Source organism: Adiantum capillus-veneris, chromosome 18 (genome assembly GCF_014529385.1).
Source record: "Adiantum capillus-veneris isolate H3 chromosome 18, ASM1452938v2, whole genome shotgun sequence".
Taxonomy (NCBI): Eukaryota; Viridiplantae; Streptophyta; class Polypodiopsida; order Polypodiales; family Pteridaceae; genus Adiantum; species Adiantum capillus-veneris.
In genome coordinates, this window is record NC_140948.1 from 114,412,541 (window position 1) to 114,431,941 (window position 19,401).

The following is a 19,401-nucleotide window of genomic DNA, read 5'->3' on the forward strand; positions in this document are numbered from 1 at the left end:
TGCGATCAGAGGAATGAAGGAAACTCTGGTTCCTGCTTTTGTGGAAGGTGCCGCTAGAAGTGCTCGGTGCACATGACGAAAGAGAAAGCTAGGGGAAACACTCACGCACACTCTCCTTCTGCTAGAAATGTGGAAACACAGCGTGAACTATGTTGAGGATCCTACTCATGTGGCCAAGCCATGGCGTCGAGGATATTCGATCCGTGCCACACTAGCGTTTTTGAACGCTGCGGGTGAATTCACAGGGCATGTGCGCACCCTTTGAGAATTATCCATCATCAAGGATGGCTGTTTTGAATTGCTAATAAAAAAATCAATTAATCATTGCCTGCCAAGTGGAGCAAGATAATTTGAATTGATATATGGAGATGTCCCACTAGGCCAAAAGTTATCATGGCTCTAGAAATGGTTGAAAATTGAACGTGCATCTACCTGTGAACGTGTATGTAAAGGGGAAGATCAGATACGCCAGATCAGAGAGAAAGCGAGTGCAGTGAGGTAGGCAAGGACAGAAAAATGAGCGCGTTAGGATTTCCGATGCTCTCTGGCGTGGAGGGAGCAAGCTATGCTGCCAATTCGGGGCCCCAGAACTCGGTGCTGCTGCGATGCCGCCCCATGATAGAGCGCGCCATAGCCATTCAGCAGGCCAGGTTGTTAGAGCTGAAGCAGTTAAGGAGTAATACAAAGAAGAAGGCTGCTGCAGGCAGCTTCCATGGCGTCGACCAGCTAATTGCCGAAGCCACCGCCGCCGCTGCTGCTGACGATGATGATGACGAGAAGGTTTTTCGCATAGCGGATATGGGCTCCTCCAGCGGGCCCAACTGCCTGGCCAACATGCAGTTCATGCTGGAGGCAATCAAGAAGCACGAGTTGCCTTCTTCTTATGAGAGGGAGATGCAGTTCTTCTTCTGCGACCTGCCCTCCAACGACTTCAACACGCTCATGCAGCTGCAGCATGCCGATAATCCCAACATGCATCCAGCAGGTGAAGGGGAAGATGATGGGAAAGGCAAAGGTGGCGGTGGGCACCGGTGCTGCTTTGGCGCCGCCGTGGGTGGCACTGTGTATGGGCGCCTCTTCCCGGCCTCATCGCTGCACCTTGTTTTCTCCTCCTGCTGTCTCCATTGGCTCTCTCAAGTAACTCACTTCTCTTCTTCTACCCTTGTCTTGCTTTTTCTTGCACATGCATGCTGTGACATGCCTTTCCTAGCTTTTCTGCGTGCCATATGCATATGCATCATCTCAAAAGCAGTTCAGTACTCTCTAGACTGTTCCTTTTTCTGTGATGTCCTCCTTTCAAATGCTGTTTCCAAAGCTCCATTCATTTGTTTGAAAATTGGCATGGTGAAAAAAGAAAAAAAAAAAATCAGAGAACAAAATATTAAAGAGTGTATTCATAAGAGTTTGATTCGTAAAGTGAAGTATTGATTCAATAGATTTTTCTAATATTTTGATCGTAAAGAGTCTTTTCATTGGAGGACTTAACAAAAGTTCATTTCATTAAATTATTTTACTATTTTTTATGTTTTTTTAATAAAAGCATTAAATTTAAATCTATTTTTTGTTTAAAAACGAAAATCATAATTGCTAGGGGATTATATTAACATAACCAAAAAATTACAAATTTTTGCCATGCTTGTGACGAGCCATAATAGCTGTAGAGGGTCTAAATACATTGATTGTCACGGGAGACATCCCTAAAACAGGGAGAGCCCACACCTTTATCCAAGCAAGTCCACCATTTCGACGCCCAAGGCCATGTTTCACTCAACAAAATTCCTCTATTTTCCAATGACGATCATTGCCTCCTTGCTTTCTTTTGTTTTCGTTTTTCAATGTATCTTTATATTTTATTGTACTTATTTTATTCATTTTTTACTTTGTTTTGTTTTCACAAAAAAAGTGCAATGTGTACCTTTCACCTTTTCATTTAAGTGGGGCCTTTTCTAATATATAAACCATTTGTGATCATGTATGTACAATGAACAATATATTTATGTTTTTATTTTAATTTTTTTAATTGATTTTAGTTTCAAATGATATTGTGCAATGTGTACCTTTGGTCTTATTATTTAAGTGGAGTCTTTTCTAATATATAAACCATTTGTGATTATGTATAATAGATAATATAGTTTTATATTGAAACACAATATAAATTACATGTGATTGTAGGCACTTAGTTATACTTACTTCCATAAATAAAACATTTGTGATTATGTATGTATACTAGATAATATAATTTTATATCAAAACGCAATAAAAAATTCCATGTGATTGTAGGCACTCAATCAATCTCATCCTCCCCTTAACTTAGCAAGCCTTCGTGTCTCCTCACCTTTTTTTTTTGGGTATAATTGAAATTTGAAAGATGTTCATCTTAATCACTAGGTTAAGAATCACAATCACACCTTTCTTAGTTTTTAATTAAAAGTTTGCCACTCTTTGAGATTGATTACAAATTCTTGTCACTTCTCCTCTTGAGAGCATGGCTCTCTAGTCATAAAAAAAAGTAGTACCTTCTATGACACAACAAATATGTATCCATACCATAATAAATACTTTTCAAATTTGCAGACTCCAAAGTCAATTTCAACATCAGAAACTATGGAATGGAACCCTGGAAAAATTTGGGTAGATGGACCACTTGCAAATGAAGCTACTGGGAGGGCATATGCTCATCAATGGCAACAAGATCTCAATGTATTTTTCAGATGTAGGAATGCGGAGATGGTGAAAGGTGGCATGATGATCCTAGTCATACCTTGTAGGGATGATTCATTTCCTCCCCATCAAATGCAAAAAGAGAGTTGTTTCAGGAATCTGGAGCTTGCATGGCAACAATTGATCCAAGAGGTAGTTAAGACTATCTACTCATACGCCACTTGTTGTCTTTTTTGACATCTAGCATGAATGATGGGATTATATTTGAAGCATTGCTAGGTCTACTTGTTAACTTCTCATTGGACATTGTTTGAATTTGCAGGGAAACTTAGAACAAATTGATTTGGACACTTTTAATATTCCAAAATATCTTCCAACTATTCAAGAGATCATCAATGCAGTTCGGTTAGTGCCAAATTTTAGAATACAGAGCTTGGAGGTAATTGAAGAGGCTATTGGAGACAACTATTGGCGACAATGGAGTCACGACCCTAACGAGTGGGCAACAAGAGTGAATGACTTCTACAAGAGTGCATTTTGGAATGTGATTGAGAGACATGTTGGAATCACAAAATGTGAGGCTATATTTGAAAGGTTTAAACTTCTTCTGAAAACTAGCTTACAAAATCAATCATGTTGGGAATCCTATTGGGCACACCCTTGGTCTTCATATGCAGCCCTCCAAGTCTTCAAGGACATCTAGTGTGTGGCCCATTGGGGGGTCCATTTCATTTGGTGTGTGTTCCATTTAAGCATAAACGCATGCGCCAAAGGTTTTCACCTCTTTTATTTTCATTGGCCTTTGCATAGGCATCCATATATGACCTTCCTACCAAATAGTTATGGTCGTTGTAAAAAGCCCTTCATTTCTGTTGTAGGCTCCTTGTATTTTTCTTGGGCAATGTTGTATCTTTCTTGTTTTCTTTAATAGAAAATCTCATATATATATATATATATATATAAAAAGAAGCCCTTCATTTCTCTTCGTATCTTTTGCTCAAGGAATAAAACAATAAATTTCTAATCCTTATGATGTCCTTATGGTTGCAACAATTTGGGCAAAACTTACTTTGTGGATTTACATTACTTTCCAATTCCACGTTCATGAAAAAGATTTGACTATAATTCTTTATAAGGACCATTGTGCAATCAAAGAAGTGTTTTATGGCTGCAATGAGCATTCACAAAATATTGGCCTTTGCTAAATTTTTTAATCTGTTATAATTGAAAAATCCATGCTTGATTTCAAGCTTGCCTTGAAGAAAACTAGGAAAAATGTAAAAATATAAAGAATGGAAAATCCTTCGCATTTTTATGGCAAGGCATTGTCTAAATCCTCTTGAGAAGTGGGCGAGAGAACAGTTGGACCAGGCGAGAGGAGAACAGTGCAAGGCAAGGTCGGTGAAGCTAGATAGACCCGCATGCTTTAATCTCTTTCAAGGCTTTTTTTAATTACCAAGGTCCCTTCTTTGATTGTGATAGCACGAAGACCATGTCTTAGTTGGCCCTCTATAAAAGGTTGGTAGCATTTGGGATACGCATGCCTTGCTTAATTGTAAGCTTGTGTGCAATTGGTATTTGGTCAATTTTGCTACTGTATGGTCACAATCTTGACTTTTGGTTTTGGGCAACCACTGTCTTGGACTACGGGCAATTGCGGAGATGGATGCAATCGCTACGAGGTATGACTCAAAAATGTCCGGAAGTAGTTCTAATCCATGGAATTAGGAAGGGGAATATTGTGAGCAAAAATTAATTGAGAGAGAGAGAGAGAGAGAGAGAGAGAGAGAGGAATTTATTCTTTTAGGTCCTCCTTGCTTGAGAGCACCCTAATTTGGTATGAGAGCATTAGAACTATTATGCTAGATCTGAAATACACACACACAATTTATTCTTTTTTATCCTCCTTCCTTGACATCACCTTGATATGGTATGAGAGCATTAGAATTGTTATGATAGCTATGCCATCAAGAGAGGAGCCCAAAAAGATATAGGGACTCACAAACAAGGTATCTCTCCTTCAACATCTAGTAGAAGGGCACTGCGAGGGGACGGGGATGCCTCTGGCGGTGCCCACATTTCCCTTTGTATCTCTCTTCCCTTCTATCATTCCCTCTTCCTTAGTCACGACTTTTCTCTCCCCAAAGGATTCTCATCCTTTTCTCTCCTCTTTGTAGCTAGGTTAGGCTCCCCCCCCCCCTTCTCTCTCTCTCTCTCTCTCTCTCTCTCTCTCTCTCTCTCTCTCTCTCTCTCACACACACACACACACACACACACACACACACACACACACACACACACACACACACATAAACACACCCCTACACACACAAACACAAAGAAAATGTGTCCAAGGAGGAGGCAAGTCCCTCGAGAAAATAGGGATGCGTGACCTATGAGACCGAGCTACAATTTAAAATATGATTTTGGAGTTGTAATGGATACCCATGGAATGCGGGGGTTGTCATTGATGAACTGACAAGCAAAGCCGATGTTGTACTTCTTGGGATCATGATACAAAAGGATTAAGATCTTGGAGGATTACAATGTACATTCATTGATATGGTCAAAGAATCTCAAGCAACAAAGAGGGCAAGGAGGGGTAGCATGTATGGTTAAGAAAGGATCGGATGATTTTGTATCAATTGTGAAAGATGACAAGCACAAATACTATGTATGACTGAAAAATATGACACCAAAAAGAGCATCCATTTTTGTAGCCAGTTTCTACATTCCTCATCACAATTCCCCCAGCTTGTATACTTGCATGGATAGAGATCATCCATTTTTTGATTTAGAAGAGGCCATTGCTTATTTCAAAGGCGAAGCTGATGTTATTGTATTGTGGATATGAATGCTCGCACAAAACCATTGCAACATGATACTCAACAATTTGATATGCCATAGTACATATATTTCAAGGGAGTTGGAGGAAGTTCACTTGTATGATCGTACTTCAATGGATGAAAAAGTGCCGGATCACTATGAAAAGTTACTTTTACACCTGTAAAAGCACAGGTATGGTTATTGCCAATGGTGTATCTTTGTGGAGTGGAACAATGGATTTACATGTAGGAAACGTAATGGGGATAGTGTGATTGACTATATGCTACTCTCCGAAGCCATCATGTATCACACAAAGAGTAATTTTATGTTTGGCCGATGGACCTGGAACCAGACCATCGGACCTTATGTATTGACCTTTCATGTGGAGAAGCAACTAAGCATGATATCTCAGTCAAAGGGAAGAGAAATTATCACTATGCATGGATTTCAAACGGGAACTAATGTATATTGAAATGGTTGAGCAAAAGTTATAGATGACAAAGCTTCAATACGACACACCATTGGAAACTAATTAGAAAGCTTTCAAGAAAGTTATTTGTTCTTCTGCCAAAGAATGATTTGCCATAAAGCATTTTCATGGTATCAACAAAGATAGATCACACAAAAGGTGGTTTGATAAATAATGTCAAGATGCTCGAAAGTCCTTGATAAAGCTTGATGCAACTATGGACAAAGACAACTTTTAAAGTCATTTGCGTACATACAAGGCATTGATTCAAAAGAAGAGAAGAAGATGGGAAGTAAAGTAATAACTTTTTCAAGTCCAAGAAAAGCCACATCCATGTGGAAGATTTTGGAGAAACTTGAGGGGCAAGCGGATTGAGAATTTTGATAACTTGAGTCTTGTGGATATGTACACACATTGTATGCAATTATATGAGCAAGCAAATGTTGAAAAAATACCATTTTATGGTTCACTTCCATGTATGTCCTCTTTTTTACTATTGAGGATGTATGTGGTGGGCTTGAAAAGTTGGCCACTCGTAAAGTGGGAGATCTTCAATGTGAGATCCCCAACCCGCCAATACCAAGTTCGGGATGGGATCCTTGAAAGGTCTCTAGGTATGATAAAAATCATAGTCTCTAAACAAGAAAAATCTAAGGAATAGACCTTTACCATTGACAATAGCTTGGGTCTATAACCTTAGAGGAAGACCTAGTTCTCCTCAACCAACGCTTTTTCCCCCCTAACAGATGTGAGGGCACAGCCGCCCGCTGCTGGTGGACTCCTCTTCCAAGTGAAGAAGTTTTCTAAACGTTTTTAGTGCGCAAGGATGGATAGTTACCTTACTAATCACGTCCACTTATCCTTAATTGACAACCTTAGTCAATCCCCACTTACCACCCCGAACTCACACATGATGCTTTGTTATGTAATTACTGCCACATTCTTGTCACAATTAAAATAATGAGTTTTCTTCTATCCTTTATAACCGGATTTCATTAAAACAGTCCTTGAAAAACAATATTGAAAAAATTCTTTTAACAAACAGATATCTTAAAACTTAAGACAGGGTATTGTCAATCAAAACATTGTCCATAATAACCATGAACAGTACTCTTCTTGTCTGAAGACCATCTAAGGGTAAAAAAAATGGCACCCATTCCTTGTTTACAATCCGGAGTGGATAAACCCCCACCCAAGGTTCCGGGTGCCCATACACCAAACCAATTGCCCATACAACCGGGCGGTTCCCCTAGGATAAAAACAGTATCTTAACTTATGTAGAAACATCAAGACATGACACAGAATAGAAACTCATCGTTCATGGGGGTAACCGACTTATCTGTGGCTGGAAAGCCATCATTATCATCAATTTATTCCAAGGAGTCCGAGGTGTCTTGAGACAAGCTGTCTTAAGGATGATCAATCATATCTTTCCTAATTCAACCAGTTTTAACCGAAACAATTCTTTCCTATTTCATAAACAAATGCACGTTGGTTTCTTGGAAGTTACCTTCCGTTTTTGACCAACTATTTATTTATGATTCTTATTCACTCCTTACGTATGCAATGCTAACTAATAAAAGAACTTAAACTATTTAAAGACTTAATTGAATAATGGAAAACCCACATAGGACTGATCGGCCATCTGTTGTTGCGCTGGCGTCTGAGGACTCTCCTCTGTGGGCCTACTACTAGGCCTGGCTTCGTCGTTATGCGACGCTCTAGTTCGTTTTGGAGCTACGTCCTCATTATCAGATGTAGGATTTTCTCGGGCCCTTTTAGGTGCCATAACTTCTTATCTTTATAAAAAGGACGTTTAATCCTTAGGTAAATTATCCAAAAGCTAGACTTAACCTTTGTATCCAATTTTATCCAAATCTAGGTTAAATTTGTAGTCTTAATTGGTAAATTCTTGACCTAGTAATTTATTATTTTCCTATATAGGCAAGATAACTTTTTTCACAACTTTCCTAAGGGTTTTCTAAGCTATCCTAATTTTCTTATAATTTTGTATATCTTCTTCCTAATTTTTTCATCGAATTTTAAGCTTGGAATCTTCTTATTTTATGCTTAATATTTATTCTATTTATTTTATCTCAAAGATTTTATTTCTTCAACTTTATATAATAGGTTTACACTCACTGTAATTTTCCTAAAAACTTTTGAGCGCAAAGTCTATTTATTTTAATTATTTTTTTGCTAAAAATAGGACTTTTGGTCAATTATAATTTTTTAAACTCATTAATTAGCTATGGTATAATTCTCACAATTATATAAGGATTTTGGAGACCTCTGGTAATTATCTTTTAATTTTTCAACTCAATTATCTAATTTCCCTCTTTACTTTTCCCTTAAAAACAGTGTTCTTCTACCAAGATAATTATCTAAACTAATTATCTGTGATTAAGATAGTTATCATCGATTTCCTAAGATGTATTTTATCTCTGATAATTATTTCAAATCTGTTTAGTTTAATTTTCTATTTTCCTTCTTTAATTTTCTCTTAAAAAAAATATTTTAATATTGAGGTATGTAGCTAAACTAATTATCTATAGTCAAGATAATTATCATGGATTTTGCGTGATGTGTTTTAGCTCTAATAATTATCTCAAAGCTTTTTAGTTTAGTTTGCTAATTTCCCCCTTTATTTTTCCCTTAAAAACTGTGTTTTGCTACTAAGATATTTAGCTAAACTAAATATATGTGATTAAGATAATTATCACAGATTTCCCAAGATATATTGTACCTCTGATAATTATCTCACAGCTTTTTAGTTTGATTTGCTATTTTTCCTCTTTAATCTTCTCTTAAAAATTGTGTTTTTCTATTGAGATAATTAGCTAAACTAAATATCTATGATTGAGATAATTATCACGGGTTTTTTAGAATGTGTTTTACCTCTGATAATTATCTCAAAGTTTTTTCATTTAATTTGATATTTCCCCCCTTTTATTTTCCCTTAAAAACAATGTTTTTCTATTGAAATAATTATTTAAACTAATTATCTGAGGTTAAAATAATTATCACGGATTTTGTAAGATGTATTTTACCTTTAATAATTATCTCAAAACTTTTTGGAGTAGTTTGCTATTTTCCCTCTTTTATCTTCTCTTAAAAACAATGTTTTTCTGTTGAGATAACTAGTTAGACTCATTATCTGAGGTACGTTAAGATAATTATCACGGGTTTCATGAGATGTATTTTACCTCTGATAATTATCTCAAAGCTTTTTGAATTAGTTTGCTATTTTCCCTCTTTTATTTTCTCTTTAAAATAGCGTTTTTCTCCTGAGATAATTAATTAAACTAATTATCTGAGGTTAGGATTATTATACCGGGTTTCTTAACATGTGTTTTACCTTTGATAATTATTTCAAAGGTTTTTGGATTAATTTGATCATTTTCCCCTTTACTTTTCCCTTAAAATCAATGTAATTTTGCTTAAATAATTACAAGAATTACATAGAAAATTAAAAGATAATTTTTCTAGCATAATGATAGTCTAACACAGCTTTGATAATCATTTCATCTTAATCTAAATTTAATTAATATAATTATCATTAATTTATGATTAAAATGAGTAATTTCAGCCATAATATTGTGGTGTACCCAAATGTAGAGCAAGATTGAGACCAAATGAGCGTCCCTCTTCTATGAGAGTGCACCTCCTTATATTATGCTAGAGAGTTGGTTACAACCATAACGTGTTCGACCACACTAGGTGGCCAGACTCTACTTGCACGACCACACACCACACCTCCCCCCTTAGGGAGAAAAAAGATGGACATCTTTTTTACAATTTTGGGCTGAGAAAACACTTGACACCAAGGGATCAACTCCGACGCCTCATCTGGGGGGAGTGATCATACAACGGCTTAGGGGCTAGGGACTGAACTTGGGGGCTAGAATTGACATCATGCCGATCATCATCAAGGCATGGAACTCGTACATCTCGCTTATGAAAACACTAGGTCGCTATCCCAATGTAATGGACAAGATGAGGAACTGACTATGACATACAATCTTCAATCCAGTTCAGAGTTTGGTGTGGGTGTAGTGCTACTTATTGAACAAAAACTAATACTAAGGAAAGAGTTTTCAAATGAGAAACTGAAAATTCCAAGAACTGAAATTGGCAAAAGGCACCTCTGCAACCAAGTTGCAGTAACTCCCTTTGTTGGCAAAATGTGAGTGCGTTGCTTGCTCACTGCTTATAGAAAAACCCTAGAGCTGGAGCCCCGCAGTAGAGGTATCTTCCAAAAGAAGTCATCAAAATCCAAGAGTAATAAAAATCTATCCAGTGCGCTGGGCTTAGTGATTGACTCGGGGCTACCTTCTTGTACAGTAGACTCCAGATGTAGTATTGTAGGCGCCTCTTCTTTCTTACATCTCTCGTCTATTTCTTGCTCCTCTTTGCGATCTTCTTCTTCCACTATCTTCTCTTGTCCATGCACTTTTACAGCCTGATATGGTGCAGGTTGATCTGCAACAACAACTTCATTCTCCTCAGTTGATGCTGTTGGCTCTCTGAATACGGACACACTCTCGGGCTGAGCATCAGTATTATCATTTTCAAACTGGACAGGTACACTCTCAGGATGCGTAGGTGCAGTACCATCTTTGCCTCCTTCCTCTGGCTGAGCAATGAGCTCCTTCTCAAATCCGTTCTCAGCTTGCGTAGATGCATCAAGAGTTCCCTTCTCAGCTTCGGGCTCAGCCATGCAGGTTTCATTCTTGGGCTCGATGAGCATAAAGGCTTCTTTTTTAGGCTCTGTGATTGTTGTCGGCTCAAGACTTGCAAGAAAGGAGCGTCTACTGGCCTACAATAGCTGAGCGTTGAGGCTTCTCCCAAGGCACTTACGCTTAACAGAGCCTACAAAAAGTAAGCTACGTGAAAGTATGCAAAGGCCCAATAGACTAGACGTGAAAGCTCGGGAGTTACCCTGTGTCGAGCAAGAATTCCATAGCTACGTACTCGTGAAGCAAGAAATGGAAAATCAAGAAGCTACCTAGGTGCCCGTCTCCTCCACCAATGTGGTGTACCCAAATGTAGAGCAAGATTGAGACCACGTGAGCGTCCCTCTTCTATGAGATTGCACCTCCTTATATTATCCTAGAGAGTTGGTTACAACCATAACGTGTCCGACCACACTAGGTGGCTGGACTCTACTTGCATGACCACACACCACAATATAATATAATAATTAATTAGCTTAGTGTTCCTAAGCTTAATCTCAATAATCAGCAGAGAATTTTGAATTAAGAGAGAATCCTAGAGTATAAATAGGTTTAACATTCAATTAATTAAGAAAAAAGTAAATAGGTCAACATAGTTCTACTAATTAAAACAGGTTAGTGCTAATTATTATTGATTAACCAACTAGAGCTTTGCTCTCTAGTGATTTGTGCATAGAGGTCCCTCTAGATGAGAGAGAATTTGCCAAGGCTCTGAGTCTGCTGAAATTGTGAAGCAAGGGGTCCTATTTATAGGTTTCTGGCACTCACGAGCTCTCATAGGCTTAAAAAGGCACTTGTTTGTAGCTCAAGCAGCCCCCAGGCTCAAGAAGGGCCCCCCTGCTGCTAAATCTGTCCTGGGCAGGTTCATCACAACCCCACATAGCCCCCCCTGCTTCCAGAATCGATTTCTGCTATTTTTCCTGACTTTTAATGATTAAAATTGAAAATATATACAATTTCTAGAACCTTAGGATAAAAAGTCTTTAGCAGTAATAATTACTGAAACCATTCAATTTTACTTAACTAATTAAATTCCTAGTGTAATCTTTCAGAGCCCGTAACTTTTCCAGATTTTATCGGAATTCGGTTTTGAAGAATTCTAACCCTAGTAAAGCTCTGGTTACGGTTCCAAAAATACCAATATTTGCCATAGTTGGATCATTCTACAGTGTTTTCTTTAACAACCAAGTTAATTTGATTAGGCTTTGTACAATTTCTAAGGTTTCAAAAACTGGAAACCTTACATTCAAGTTATCAAGCTGGAGATGATTTTACCCATGAGTGGATGTGTGATATGTTCAACCTTGCACTTCAACATGGTATGCCTTATTATTGGAGTACTAATTGGGTTAAGCATTTGCATAAAGAGGGGGATGTAAAGAATGTAAACAACTACCAGAGTATAATGATTGGGTTTCTTATGGCAAAGTTGTTTGGGTGCATAATGGAGATGAAATTGAGTGATTGGACTGAAGATAATGACAAGCGTGCAAAGGGACAAGAGGGTGTTCGTCAATGCCATAACACCATTGATCATCTTGTCACTCTTCGTGTTCTCATGGAGGAAATCCGGTTGAAAGGCAAGCGATTGTATTGTTTTTTTGTGAATTTTTAAGAGAAAGCCTTTGATATCATTCCACGTAGCAATTTGTGAAGAAGGATGGAAGAACTCCAAGTGCCAAGTGAGTTTATGGTTGCGTTTTTTTGAATCTATGAGAAGGTGATTTGTCAATTGCACATGGCAAGAGGAATTTCAAAATTTTTTGTAACCACTATTGGGGTTATCAAGGATGTCCATTGTCACCAACTCTCTTTGGTCTATGCATCGATCAATTGGAACAAATGGTACTTGACTTTATGCAAGAAGAAGACATTGAAGAGGTCACTATTTGCAATGCGGTAATCATGCTTTTGTTGTATGCGGATGACGTAATGCTTCTAGCACACACTTTAGAAGATGCACAAAAGCTTATGGTTGTCTTTGCAAAATTTTTCTTGCATAGTGGGCTGATTCTGAATGAGTGCAAAACAAAGGTTATGCTTCTGAAAACCAACCACAAGGAGAAGCCATGCATTGTGTACAACAATGAGACACTTGAAGTTATTGAGAGATCTATTTACCTTGGCCTTGAGGTTCCCTCCAATCACAAGTGGCATTAATGTGCTATGTGCCGTTTGGAAGCGGGAAAGAGAGCATATTATGCATTTGAGAACATGCGTAATGCGGGAAACATCAAGTGTTGGGTTCTCAAGAAGTACCTTTTTGATGCATTGGTGACCCTGGTTCTTCTTTATGGAGTTGAAGGGGGTGGGAGCATCTCAAAGTCTACTTGGAAAGAGTTTGAGAATTTCCAAAAGTGTTTTCTTACAAACTTTCTCCAAGTTAAGACACAAACACCATATATGCTCCTACTTCTTGAGTTGGGATCTCTTCCAAATGAGGTTATGAGCATGGAAAGGGTTATGGAGTACATGATAAAGATGCGTCAAAACCTCTCACATTGACTTCCGAGTGAATGAAGCTTTTCTACAATGCTACTGTATTACGTGTTGGGAGAAATCCGGTGGGTCACGCTTCATACATTACACCACCCATATTGCCCCCACCTACAAAGCCATGTTCTTCGCTAAAAGAGGAAACCGTAATCAAACTTACATGCTGAGCATATTCCCTTGTCGGCAACATGCACTATCACAGCCATTTGGCTTAGCTTCCATTTCTTTCGATGCAAGACAGGGTGTTGGGGCAATGGAGAAGAGTCAAATCAACTGTGCACATTATGCTCACTGCAAGTTCAAGAGGGTGAGTACCACACACAACTAGAGTGCTCAGGTTTTGGTCACATCCGAATTTTCTTCTCTCACATTTTTAGATGACTTAGACTTGCACACTTTCCTCTCCCAACCGCAGTGTGGGCGACTCTCATCACGATAATTTTGGAGCATCAAGAGTCACTCATTATCCATACACATACTACATCACATGTAACTTTGGTCCCATAGGTATTATTTGACCTTCAAGGACGATAATAAAATCTCTCTCTCTCTCTCTCTCTCTCTCTCTCTCTCTCTCTCTCTCCTCTTCAAACTAACCTTTCTCAATGTATTACCCTTCCTAATTGCATGATGTGGTCCTTTAATTGCATAAGCCTCCGCATGTATCTCTCTCCTTGCCAAGTTTTGTGGTTTATGTATTTGGTTTTGATGCATTTCATAAGCACCTTTGTGCTTCATGAATTTGTGTATAATGCATTCCATAAATGATGTCCTTGATATTTGGGTATGGTTCATAGAATGGATGTCAAGGTTGTGGATGCATGAAAAATGTTTTGAGTCCATGCGAGGATGTATTTAGAGTTTTCTTTAAATAAAAATACAAAGTCTTAGGTATACAAATGTTTTGTTAATGGGGTTAGGTGACTTTTGAAAAACTATTTGAGTACCTGGAACAATCCTAGCTTGCATTTAGGCAATCCTATCTCTCGCTCTCTCTCTCTCTCTCTCTCTCTCTGTCTCTCTCTCTCTCTCTCTCTCTCTCTCTCTCTCTCTCTATGCACATGTGCCATAGAGAGAAACATGGCTTCTGTATCCAACAATTGGATGTGTACTTTTCTATATCCCAATGGTTATATCTATCTATATCTATACTATATATAATAGGGAGAGGGATTCTTGTCCCTCCCCCCAAATACGTCTCCCTTTGCTTCACCCGAAGAGTATGCACTATAGTGAATAGGGAAAAAGCAAGAACAACGAGAGAGAGAGAGAGAGAGAGAGAGAGAGAGAGAGAGAGAGAGAGAGAGAGAGAGAGAGAGAGAGAGAGAGCCAAAGGAAAATGATAACGTTTGTGGACTATGAGAATCAAGCACCAAGCAGTTCATGGTTTTCAAAATAGAGGAAGTTGCATGCAAGAGCCCAAGGTCCAATGCCTGTGCGGTGCTGCATATCGCCCTGTCGAGGGTTGTTTTCCAGTGATGCCTAGCTTGGGCTCTATCTCAGATGCAAGCTCACCCTAGAGGGGCCACTAGTTGTGTATTTTGCTTCTTGTCTGCAATGATGTCTCATAGAGTGCATTGATTTTGTCCAACAGGGTTAAGGAAGCCATTAGGAAGAGAATGGGTTCTAGGAGGGCCTCTTTATTTGGTAGTTTAAGGAAGTCAAACCTTTAGTATTAAGAAAGTAATCAGAGGAAAACTTTTGAATTCAAATAGGCAAAAGAGCTAATTTATTTGTATTCAGAGGAACTCTAGCGGATAAAACCATATCATGTAGCATATCTATGGAAAGAGCTCGACGCGTAGATTGCAGATCTATGATCTCCACTCAAATGAGAGATCATATGTGGGAGTTATGGAATGTCATTATAATCAATATCTAATTCTCCTAAATGATTTTCTCATGTTAAACTGATCATTTAATATGGGGAAGTGCCAAGGGAGAAAAAGCTAGAATATTGGTAAAGCTAGCAAACCGGCCACAGTAGGGATCCAAAGGGGGGGCCATCGGCAAAAGAGCTATGTACAACAATGGGCTCAAAAGACCCTAAGGTTCAGCCCATTAAGACTTCCAAAATGCTAAGGTTCCAAAATTCAAAGGTTGTGTCCAAATGTCAAACATTAGGGGAATTGGATGCTTTGTGTGTGTCCCAAAAAGTCTTTGTCAAGCCCATAGGAGGGGGCGAGCCCAAGAAGTAGGGGATGAGAGAGAAACACCCACACACACTCACAAGCTTCATTTGTACATAAGGGGAAAGAGGGACACATGTCAGCTCCCTAGCCCACATGCCCACAAGGTGTACTCAAATCATATTGGATGGCCTTGGAGGTGGACCAATGAGAATTAGGCTAGAGTAAATCTAGTTCAATTAATTTAAAAACACTTAATAAAAGAACCAATAGGAATTAATCTCTCTAGAAGACTATTGGAAAGTCTCCTAAGGGGACCAATGAGCATTCAGTAGCCCAATGGCTTGCCTGATTTCTATTGGCCAAGAGGCAAAGGGGTCCAATGAGGGTTTAGTTGAATTACATAATTACCTAAATCTCTCACAAAAGGGGAAAGGGGGACACATGTCAGAAGGCTATCACTTATGCTGCTTAATTTCCATTGGCTGAGGCTGGGGAGGTCCAATAGGGCTCTAGCATGAGTAATTAGCAAGGGGGGTCGACCAAGAGAGAGAGGGGGATGATTTTTGCAAGGCATTATCACACAAACACTCACACAATCTCATGTGTGAAGCAAAGAAGACTCTCTCTGTTTCTCAAGCTTTAATGGAAAGCTTACCACCTACTCCAAGCTTGTGAGAAGGGAGGCCTACACCAACAACTCTTGGCTTTGTGATGCAAATCCAACCAAGAGCCAAGCTTCAATGCATGCTCATCTCCTCTACCATGCTTATTACTAAGATAAGCTATGCTAATATGAGTGATTATGTGAGGAGATGTACATATTTCTCGTAAGAATACTCCTTCTTTCTCTCAATCTACTCTCATACCCCTCTAGCTCTCACCATCTTAGAAGGTGTGTGACGTCTTGGGTCTGAGACCGTGAGGAAATTGATGTTGTGTTTGATAAGTGTTTTGCTTAGTGCATGAAGTTTCCATCTTCATTGCACTAGCTAGTATTGAAGGAACACAAAGAATTGTATTGTAAAATGTCTCTCTTGATGGGAGAAACCATAATCCAAATCCTTTTGGAGGGGGGACCGGCTCCATGAAAATATGGTCCTCAACTCTTGTCAATTTCTTAATTTCTCTCTCTTTTTTTGAAGTATTGTCCATGCTATCTAACTAGATGTTATGCTTTTTGTTCCTCTCTCCACCCAAGCACTCTTGTTAATCTCATTAGGAATCTATTCTAATGAAATTCTCACTATGCTCATGCTATTTTCCGCTACACACAAGTTACTAGGCCGTTAAATGTTACATTGGTATGAGAGCACAAGGTTCTCTTTTCTTGCTCAAGAAGGGAGGTCCTCAAGCTAGCTATAAATGGTTGGTACTATTAATTGCATGTGAGTAAGTAGAATAGGGATTTTTCAGCCTTGCAGTGTGCCTGCCTTTGTGCAATTAACGGGGCATCACCGTTGAGAGCTATGGTCTTAATAGTGGAGTCCTACGGGGCTTGCCTACGGCTTAACCACTATTGAGCTATAGAAGCTTGACAGGAGCCGGTGCTGTTTTGGTGTTAAACGACCCTCTCTTCTATTCCTTGCAATTAATGGTATTCGAGCCACGGGTACAGTAGATTGAGTGATTTTTTCCAAAACGGGTAAAGAGGAGCAGCAACTAGGGCTTGAAGTGCCAAAGTACACCTAAAAAGTTTACACCTAAAAGCTGTTAGAGTGGCTGAAAATACTAGAGAGAGCGAAATTAATGTTTATAACTTTGATTTTGCTAATGAGCAAGCTATTAATGATGCCCCAATGCTTGTTAACTATCTTGTTTCTAGGCTTCAACAAGCCATGGGCAATCCATCCCTCCAAAGTGAAGTGCAACGGTAGCTTCATGCTCATGGGATTCTCCAACCTCCCCACCATGACAAGAGAGCACGTAGGAAGCCTCCTTGCGAGACTTCCAAAAGAGGCCTCTCTCCGATTTGGGAAGAAGAAGAGGATCCATATGAAAGGCTCAGAAATTTTCTCCTTGATGACGTATGTCCTTCTCAAAGGAGAATTCAAGAGCCTCCACCGAAGGAACGAGAAAGAAGTGAGTCGCTCGCCACCTCGACGGAGATGGCTCCACGAAGAGGGCGGGCTAAACGCTCTCCATCACCTCCAAAACGGAGAAGACCATCGCATACTTCTCCACACCATATTTCAAAGAGGGGTGACAAAAATCAAGAGAAGAAAAAGGCGAGAAAGAGGACACCCTCTTCTCCATCTTCTGAATCATCTTCCTCTAATGAAAGTGATGGTGAAGAAAATGAATATCAAGGCAAGAAAAAGGCGAGAAAGAGGTCACCCTCTTCTCCATCTTCCTCAAATTCTCCATCTTCTGAAGAAAGTGATGGTGCAACCTTTGAACCATCAAAAAGAAGAGGCCATAGGAAATCCTATGCCGCGTGGAAAAGGTCATCCAAGCTCAAGAAGTTCAAAGAGGGAGGGAAGAGCATCTCTTTCCTTATCTACGATGGCACTTTTGGTGCTACGGACAAAGTCTTGGCCTTTATCCAACAATTTGATGCAGCGTTTGGAGATGAGGGCTTCACGGAGTCCTCTAAACTACACCATGTAGCTATGCACTTTCAAAAGTCCGCCAGACAATGGTTGTCTAGCCTACAGGCCAACGGTGAAGCTCCACAAACATGGAAAGCTTTAAGAGTTTCCATTATGAAGCAGTTTTTGGCCATCGATGCCAAAGACAAAGTACTCACCGAATGGCGAAGCTTGAAGCTCTCTCCCTATGAATCCATTCACAAATATGTAGACAAGTTTTTGGACCTACAACTCAAAGCCAGTGTCTTCAAAAATTTTGATTTTGGAGAGCAAAAGCAACAATTTTGTGCAAGCTTAACTGAAGAAATGGTAGAGTATGCCAACTCCCAAAGGCCACGCACCATATCGGCGGCTATACACCATACTATGGTGGCCTCTCGAATCAATGTCCAAAGGGGCTTAAATAAATTCCAAGCCCACGGGAAACAAGGGTTCCAATGAGCCAAAGGGGAAGGACAATGTCTAAAAGTCTCCATAGGGCAACCAACAAAGCTAAAGAGAAGGGAGTTTATAAAGGAAAAAATAAACTCTCTCATGAAGATCTTGAGCATTATCGGAAGGATAACCATTGTTTAAGTGCGGCGAGCAAGAGCATGTGTACCACGCTTGTCCCCAAAAGAACACCCACCATGAACCTCCTAGAGCTACCTTGGTCAAAATCCAAGAGAAGGAAATTCACCACAAAGGATCTTCTCTATGCCATGCTTGGGGAAAGTTAAGAGAACATAATGCTTTTATTCTCTTTGACCCTGGTTCTACTCAAAATTTTATATCTATAGAGTTGTCCACCAAGCTAGGCATACAAGCCTACGAGATGGGAGATGTCCTACCCACAAATGGTGCTTTCAAGGGGCAAGAAGATTCAGTCACTCCCTTAATCGGGAAATTGAGGCTCCATGTCCAAAGCTATGTGGACAAAGAGGACTTCTTAATCTCTCCTCTCAAGCATGAGGATGTAATCCTAGGGGCACCAAGGTTTGACTGCATAGTTGCCAATGTTAAATTCCCTGAAAGGAGAATCTCCTTTAAGTTCAAGGAAAAAGATATGTATATAGATGCTAAGGAAATGGGTAACACTATACCCATTGTACATACACAAGCTTTCAACAAGTCAATAAAAAGCTCTATTTCCGTGTACATGATTTTTTTTAAAGATTCTCAAAATGAACCTAATGTTTTAGCAAAAGAAAATATACACAATCAAAAGGATTTAGAGTTATCTAATTTTCTCAAGGGGTTTCAAGATGTCTTTATTGACGACATCCCTTGTGAGCTACCTCCTAAACAAGGCAATGATGACCATGCAATTGAAATTCTTCCAGGAAGTTCACCTCCTAACAAACCTCCTTATAGAGTTTCTCAAGATCAACAAGAGGATATTATGCGGCAAGTGCATGAGTTAGTTGAGAAGGGCATGGTTAGGACTAGATCATCTCCATTTTGTTCTCCTGTGCTACTAGTGCAAAAGAAAGACGGCACATATCGTATGTGTG

At 39.3% G+C, this 19,401-nt stretch overlaps 1 protein-coding gene across 1 annotated transcript; it reads left to right on the forward strand.

Moving 5' to 3' along the window:
* Window positions 1-440: 440 nt before the first annotated feature.
* Window positions 441-3,686, forward strand: LOC147436242 (gibberellic acid methyltransferase 2-like). The gene is made up of 3 exons (XM_086489162.1): window positions 441-1,137; window positions 2,575-2,853; window positions 2,984-3,686. The coding sequence occupies exons 1-3, from the start codon at window positions 517-519 to the stop codon at window positions 3,362-3,364; spliced, it is 1,281 nt and encodes a 426-aa protein (XP_086345288.1). The 5' UTR covers window positions 441-516; the 3' UTR covers window positions 3,365-3,686.
* The last annotated feature ends 15,715 nt before the right edge of the window (window positions 3,687-19,401 follow it).